General features: G+C 42.9%; 1 protein-coding gene across 1 annotated transcript; it reads right to left on the bottom strand.

Annotated features, from left to right (window-relative positions):
• Positions 1–627: 627 nt before the first annotated feature.
• eif3g (eukaryotic translation initiation factor 3, subunit G) lies at positions 628–4538 on the bottom strand. The gene is made up of 10 exons (XM_017701530.2): positions 4403–4538; positions 4273–4319; positions 3555–3643; positions 3398–3457; positions 3176–3280; positions 2499–2688; positions 2232–2339; positions 1985–2121; positions 818–924; positions 628–735 (listed from the first exon to the last, which is right to left on the bottom strand). Exons 1-10 carry the CDS (start codon positions 4423–4425, stop codon positions 720–722), a joined length of 882 nt encoding a protein of 293 aa, XP_017557019.1. The 5' UTR covers positions 4426–4538; the 3' UTR covers positions 628–719.
• Between the last annotated feature and the right edge of the window lie 3287 nt (positions 4539–7825).

Genomic DNA, 7825 nt, shown 5'->3' with positions numbered 1-7825 from the left:
CACCACCACTGTAAGCAATTCCAACTCTAAGTTTCTCTAGAACGGACCTACTGACAATTCAGGATCCAAAAGTCTGGAAATGAACAAAAATGTAAAACCTTTTGAAAATTTTAAATGAGCTACGGCCAAAAGAAAAAGAAGATAATAAAAAAATTAAAAAACTAGATCACCATTCAAAATGTACCTGTTTTTGAGTCTTACTCATTCTGTTGAAGCTCATGTTCAGACTCTCAGGTGGATGTGATCTAATCAGAGGTTTTTACGCAAACTTTAATGCCAGCACCCTTACAGAGTGCAGCGTCATTGAAAGCTAGAAGCTTGGGATTTTACTTTACATTCGAATTCGTATGCCTATAATTTTCATTACATTTTTGTATAAAACATGAATAGAATGAAAAGTGGCTAGCATTGGCTAACTACACTATGGCATGCATCTGTTTTCTTTACTTATCAGGCGTCGGGCAGACAGTGGTGGTTCCCCAAACCGATTCAGTGGCAGTTCCTCTAACAGTAAGTGACCAAAGTATGTGGTAATCAAGTGCATTGGTTAATATTGTGATATGGTGTTTTCCACTATGCATGGCAAAATGAGGAAAGCAACAACTAAATAAAAACGAAGCACATAGGTTTATTTCTTAACATATTTATTCAATCAATAGTCAAATTCTACTGGGAGAACACTCAGACGTCCTCCTGGAATATAAATGGAGCCCCCAGTCTCAGTTGTTGGATGGTCTAGAACAGACAAAGCACATGTTATTATGGTGCAACTGGTTATGCAGGTGCAAAAACAAATGCCTTCTTCAGCACAACTTACTTGGCCCATTCCACATTGAGAATAAGGTGATCGTATCCAAAGCCTGACACTCCAGCGATAGCTCTGGCAGCGTCCTCACGCCTGTGGAAGCTGATGAAGGCAAATCCCTGGAGAGCAAGACAAAGAGCATGACGTTTGATGTTGAGCATATCAGGCCAAAGACTAATTCACACCAACAACTTTTGAGACAGAGTAGTCTTCAGTCAGTGTTTCAGTCCACACGGCCTCTGCATAGAAGTGCATCCTATGTCCATGAAAACGCAAGCCCTTCTGACACACTGCACATGGAGAGAAGTGTGAGCATCAGAGAGACCAATGCAAAGACACCAATACACACTCAGTATTATAGTGAGTTCTATCACAATATTTTGATCACGTTGGCCTAACTGTTGCAGAGTTGTACTATCTGTATTAGGAAGCTACTGTAATGATGACTTATGATGATTTTTTTTCCAGTTTAAAACTTGTATTTTGTCCAGGTGGTGGTGCTAAGAGTGCTCAAAGTGTACTTGCACTATTAAAGTCTCAAACAAATAAACCGAAACAAACGAAAATGTGCTTGCTAAATAGGACATATTCAAAACTCCATTTCTGACATTGACCAATCAAAATCCAACTTTAACTAATAACCATAACTTAAGCATTACCCCTCATTATCCACCTACACACTCAAACACCCAGTTACAGCCTTGAATCTAGGGAGTTTGAGAGGTTTGAGTTTATGGGAAAATGAAAATCTCAACATTAAATATATTTAAAGGTTGAAAGTATCCAAATTATCCAAATCATGAATACTACAGACATAACTGCAAGAAATCACCTAAATCATGCTGCTCCTGAGTGCCCCACTGCAAAAGTGTCATGGCCCACCCAAAACGTCAAACCTGGCACTGCTAATTATTTTGTCTGTGTTAATCAAAATGGAATAACTTTTCTGCATCTCTAAAGCAGCAGCTGAGTTTTAATTATGTCATGCTCTGGCATGCAGGGTTAAATGACATTAAATCAATAACATATTTCACTCAGAAATACACAATACAGAATGTGGGGAAAAGGTGTTCGATGCACTTACATTGTTTACAAGTCGTCTCTCAGATGCATGCCCAGTGCGCTACTACCGAAGGTTTTATAAGAACTTGATGAATCCCAAAAGCAATGTTCAATTACCTTAGACTGGCCAGTGTTCTTGTCCTTGGCCAGGTAGATCCTGGAGATAGAACCAAATGGTCTGAAGAGCTCCTGCAGATCCGTCTCCCTCGTGTCCTCGGACAGGTTGGTCACACGAATGGTAGCATTGTCATCAGCTGGGCAGAAAGAATAGTAAGCATCACCACTGGCAAATAATAGCTTGCCAACATTATACACCAAGTGCAAGTGCTTCATCTCTCTTTATATGTGTGTTCTGAGAGTTCACCTCTACGGTTCGGCTGCATGGATTCTCCTCTGCGTGTGCCTCCATCCCGCAGACTGGGAGGAACATACTTCCCAGTTTTACTCTGGACTGGCTGAGCAGGCTCAGGCTCTAGATATCAGGAAATGGGGAAAAATAATCACTCAAATGTTGATTAATTGCTGTGTATAATTGATTCTTATTTCTCTTTGGACTACTTTGTTCCTTCCAACTTTTGTCCAAGCACACTTCTACGCATAAGCCTCGTTACTTAATACCATGTTATCACACCTGTTGCTTTCTCTTTCTCCCCTGTGGACAGACCCAACTGCTCTGCCAGCTCCTTCTGCATGGGGCCCAGAGTGTCTTTGTAGGGGCAGCGGGTGGTCCAGTGATCTCCTTTACAGATACGGCAAGACACAATTTTCTGGCCTTTCAGCTTGCTCATAGCATCCTCATCCTGGTCTTGTGCATTAAGGTCCTGCAAAAAATGGGAAAAGTCTTAATGGTCTTATATAAAGCATTCAAACCAGAATTTTATAAATTGTGTAGAGTATTAAATATGTTTGTTCCATCAATGGGATGAGGCATTTGGAGTTGAGTTAACATCCTGGGAGGCCAAATAAAGGGTCCTCCTGGACCTACTTTAGCCTGTGAGCCACAGTTTGGGCAACCCTGATTTAGTGTGTGTGTGTGTGTGTGTGCAATTATATTTATATTTATATATATATATATATATATATATATATATATATATATATATATATATATATATATATACACATACATACACACACACACACACACACACAGGGAGAGAATCAAAACCCAGAGACTGGGAGAATTGCATGCACCAAAACAACAGGCAACAAATACTTAAAAATATGCAACAGCAAGTATAACATAAGCAACAATGCTGCTCACGATTGTTTGTTTTTTTTTACCAACAACATAAAAGATTCACTCACCTCCTTACTAGAGATGAAGGTCATGAACACATCGTCACTCACAGTGGTGGTGGCAACATTAGGTCCTGGTGGGTCAAATTCGGAATTGCCAAATTTTTTCCAGTTCTGCACAGACGTCAGACAGAGACACAGAGTCAACCATAAACAAATTATTACGGCTGGCAAAACATACGCAAGCAAGTCTGAAAGACGCAGAACATAAAGACCACACAGCGATCACACCTTTCTCCTAGCAACTGCTTTGGACGCTTTCCTCGTCTCAATCTTGAAAGTTCGGACAATCTGCAGAAGGGCAGAAGAAAAAGAAGGTGAGTAGGTGGGGAAAGTGTCTGATTTAGGAAACTCGACATTCTGCTTTGAGAAACATGTCCCTTCTCACCTTGAACTTCTTGCCATCCTCATCAATCTTGTACTCCGTTACGGTCTTAATGTTACCTTTGACAGTCTCTTTTGGCGATGGGAGAGTGCCTTTAGAAAACAAATCACTTTAGTAGATCTACTCAAACACGTCAACTGTAGTCAATCAGACTACACAGGTATTTAGATGTACAGCCCAGTGTCCTCAAACCTTACTGATGTTTTAACATGTTTAAGGCTAACAACTAAATTACATGATTAGAAATAAGTCAGAATAAGTGACGTTAATGACTGGATGAATCTTTTGGTCTCAATAATAATAGCCATAGCACCCTGAGGGGGGGTGGGGGGATGTCCTATTCTATAGCTAAGCCTACTGTTAAACTGTACTACTGTTAAATCGCATTAAGTATTGTATTCTGCCTTATTATCTGACTGGGTGAAACAAGCTGTCTGTCTCCTCCAGTTAAGTTACTGTAACGTCCAGCTGGCTGGCTAATGCTGCTGACCGCTACTAGCCTTGCAGCTAACGTTAAAGACAGCACGTTCAGCGTAAGTTAGTAGCGCGACTATGGTTCCGTTTTACATGACAGGTCTGTTTAAAACGACACACGTGCTTATATGTAACGTTAAGATAGTTATTTAACGTGTTTTAAGGTCTACTGAGGCCTCGTGGCCTTACAGACGCAGACACGCTGGACACTGAGCTAATGCTAATGCTAACGGAGCCGGGCACGCACCTTCATCTCCCTCCTCTTCGACCTGGTCGGCCCAGCTGGGCTTCGAGCTGTAAACAACACGGGTTATTAACGTGTGCGTGTTATTAAGTATTTGCGTTTATCAGATGTGTTTTGTGGAATAAACACTTACTCGTCGTATTCAATCGACGGCATCCCGGCGCACCGCTACTGTGAAAGCGAGACCCGGGAACGAGAGGAGTTTCTCAGCGCTGAACAGCGCTCTCTACAGGCCGGGAGGAGGTCAGTCAGCGCGGACGCAGACAGCATCAGGAGAAAGTGTGGCCACTTAAAGGGACGTTCCACCTCCTCTTGTTCTTCTTTCAGTCATTATCTTGAGGGGGGTGACCAAGGTTCCATCACTACGTGACAGCTGGTCAGCAAACCTTGCAAACCCAAGGATCATTGCAACTACGGCCCGAAACCGCTTCCAAGACATCATGCAACACCTACGCTTTGATGACATGTTCACACGCAGTGAGCGAGCGGAGACCGATAAGTTTGCTGCAATCTCTGATGTGTGGAGATCATTTGTCATCAACTGCATCGCATCCTACAACCCTGGACGACACATCACTATTGATGAACAGCTTTTCCCGTCAAAGACTCGCTGCTGTTTTCTGCAATACAGTGCAACAAAACCAGACAAGTTTGGTATCAAGTTTTGGGTGGCTTGCGACTTCAAATCAAAGTGACAGTGTATGCACCCAAACGGAAGAAGGTCGTCTACATTCTCAGCAGCATGCACAATGTGGTTGAGACTGAGGATACCACCAAAAGGAAGCCAAACACGGTCACACAATACAACAACACAAAGTGCGGGGTGGATGTAATGGACCAAATGCGGGAGTACAGCGTGCGTACAGGAACACGGAGATGGCCAGTCGCCGTGTTCTACAACATGATTGACATGGCAGCACTAAATGCACATGTGCTTTATCAGGCATGCACTGGGGTGCAGGAGAGACGACTTCCTGGTTGAGCTTGCAAAAGAGTTGGGTGACTCTCATGTGAGTGAGAAGAAGGCACGCAAGGAGAAACTGCTTCGGCAACAACCTTCCACACCCAGCCCTGGCAAAAGGGCGAAGTGTCAGGTCAACCATCGATTCACGAACAATTGTGCAACTGTGAGATGTGTCGACTGCTACAAATACACTTGTGGCAAATGTACCAGGGACAAACCCTGGCAGTGCCAGGTATGTTCTGACAGTGCAGACAGACTGCTGAGTGAGTGCTGAAATGCTAGGCACACAAAGAAATGCCACTCCCACACACACGCAGCCCCCCACTGCAGACTATTGTAAATATGTGTGGAATTGTTTTATTCCTTGTATTTTTTGTATTATTTTTATAACAAAAATAAAAAGCATGGAAACAAATAAGAGTTGTTCTTAAATTTTTCACGCTGAAATTTCAGTCCTCTTGACACAAATGCTTCTGGTCATTACTCACAGCTGTACCTTGCTGTAAAATTTCTAATTCTCTATTTAAAATAAAATAAATAAATAAATAATTGTTTGCTTTTTTGCTCAAATAAAACTAAACTAAATACAAAATGTATAATCTTTATATTATCAAATACAATAAACTGAATAGAACTAACTAGAAACTAAATAGCTAAACTCAATGGCAAACAACAACCTCCTGTGGTGCGCCAGTAATGGCCTTATTTACAGAACAAAAGACGGTGATTATAGGATGTTAGCTAAAATCCTTCAGGTCACTCGACCCGTCTCTGGGTTCCAGAGGTAGAAATGTTAAATGACCCCTCTCTGGGACTTCTAGTGTTAAAGGGACGTTCCACCTCCTCTTCTTCTTCTTTCGGCTGCTCCCTTTAGGGGTCGCCACAGCGGATCATCTGCCTCCATCTTGCCCTATCCACTGCCTCCTCTACTCTTACACCAACCATCTCCATGTCCACCTTCACTACATCCATAAACCTTCTCTGAGGTCTACTTCTTCTCCTTCTGCCCGGCAGCTCCATCTCCAACATTCTTTGACCAATATATCCACTATTCCTCCTCAACACATGTCCAAACCATCTCAACCTGGCCTCTCTGGCTTTATCTCCAAACTGCTCCACCTTCACTGTCCCTCTGATCTGCTCATTTCTAATCTTGTCCATCCTTGTCACTCCCAACGAAAATCTCAGCATCTTCATCTCTGCTACCTCCAGCTCAGCCTCCTGTCTTTTAGACAGAGCCACAGTCTCCAAACCATACATCATAGCAGGACACACTACTGTCTTGTAAACCTTCCATTTCACTCTTGCTGCTATCCTTCTGTCACACATAGTATAGAACAGAATAGAATTCAACTTTATTGTCATTGCGCATGTCGCAGGTACAAAGCAACGAAATGCAGTTTGCATCCATCCAGAAGTGCTTAGCAGAAATATAAATATGTATGTTACAATGTACAGTAAGTATAGTATATACAGGTTAAAAAATATGAGGGGGTATGAACATGAAGGGGGTTATACAGGTTATAAACAAGAATGTACAGATTATAAATATGAAGGGGTATAAAGTACTATGAACTATGAATAAATATGAGGGGTTGTAAAGTACTATGAACAGGTTATAAATATGAAGGGGATAAGTATGTATTTATGAACAGGTAGAGTATTTACACAGTATATACAATAATGGGCAGTATATACAACAGATGTAAGTGCCGGTAAGTGGTGTTGAGTGTTGAGTTAGGGTACAGTCCATTGTTATTTGTTTAGGTATCAGGGGGCAGAGTTCAGGAGTGTGACAGCTGTTGGAAAGAAGCTGGCTCCTGTAGTGCCTCCCAGAGGGCAAGGGGGTGAAGAGTCTGTGTGCTGGGTGACTGGGTTCTTTGATGATTTTCCCAGCCCTTTTCAGACACCACTTCCTGTAGATGTCCTCTATGGCAGGAAGTGGTGCACCGATGATGCAGCTTTCACCACCCTCTGCAGCGCCTTCCGGTCTGAGGTAGAGCAGCACTCGTACCATACTGTGATGCAGTTGGTCAGGATGCTCTCAATGGTGCAGCGATAGAAGTTCACCAGGATGTCTGAGGACAGGTGGTTCATCCTCAGCCTCCTCAGAAAGAAGAGGCGCTGGTGAGCCTTCTTTACCAGCTTGGAGCAGCTGGTCGTCCAGCCCTGACACCCATTCACCCGACACTCCACCTACTCCATCCTGCCTGCACCCTCTTCTTCACCTCTTTTATACACTGTCCATAGCTCTGGATGGTTGACCCAAGATATTTGAAGTCATCCACCTTTACGACCTCTACTCCTTGCATCTTCACCTTTCCACCTGCCTCCCTCTCATTCACACACATGTATTCTGTCTTGTCTCTACTGACCTTCATTCCTCTCCTCCTGACCTTCAAACCTCCACCTCTCCAGATTCTCTTCCACCTGCTCTCTACTCTCACCACAGATTACAATGTCATCTGCAAACATCATGGTCCATGGAGCCTCCTGCCTGACCTCATCTGTCAACCATTGCAAAGAAGAAGGAGCTCAAAGCTGATCCCTGATGTAACCCCACCTTCACCTTGAAACCATTTGTCACTCCAA

This window comes from Pygocentrus nattereri, chromosome 1 (genome assembly GCF_015220715.1).
Source record: "Pygocentrus nattereri isolate fPygNat1 chromosome 1, fPygNat1.pri, whole genome shotgun sequence".
NCBI lineage: Eukaryota > Metazoa > Chordata > Actinopteri > Characiformes > Serrasalmidae > Pygocentrus > Pygocentrus nattereri.
This window is presented reverse-complemented; position numbering and strand designations above follow the sequence as displayed.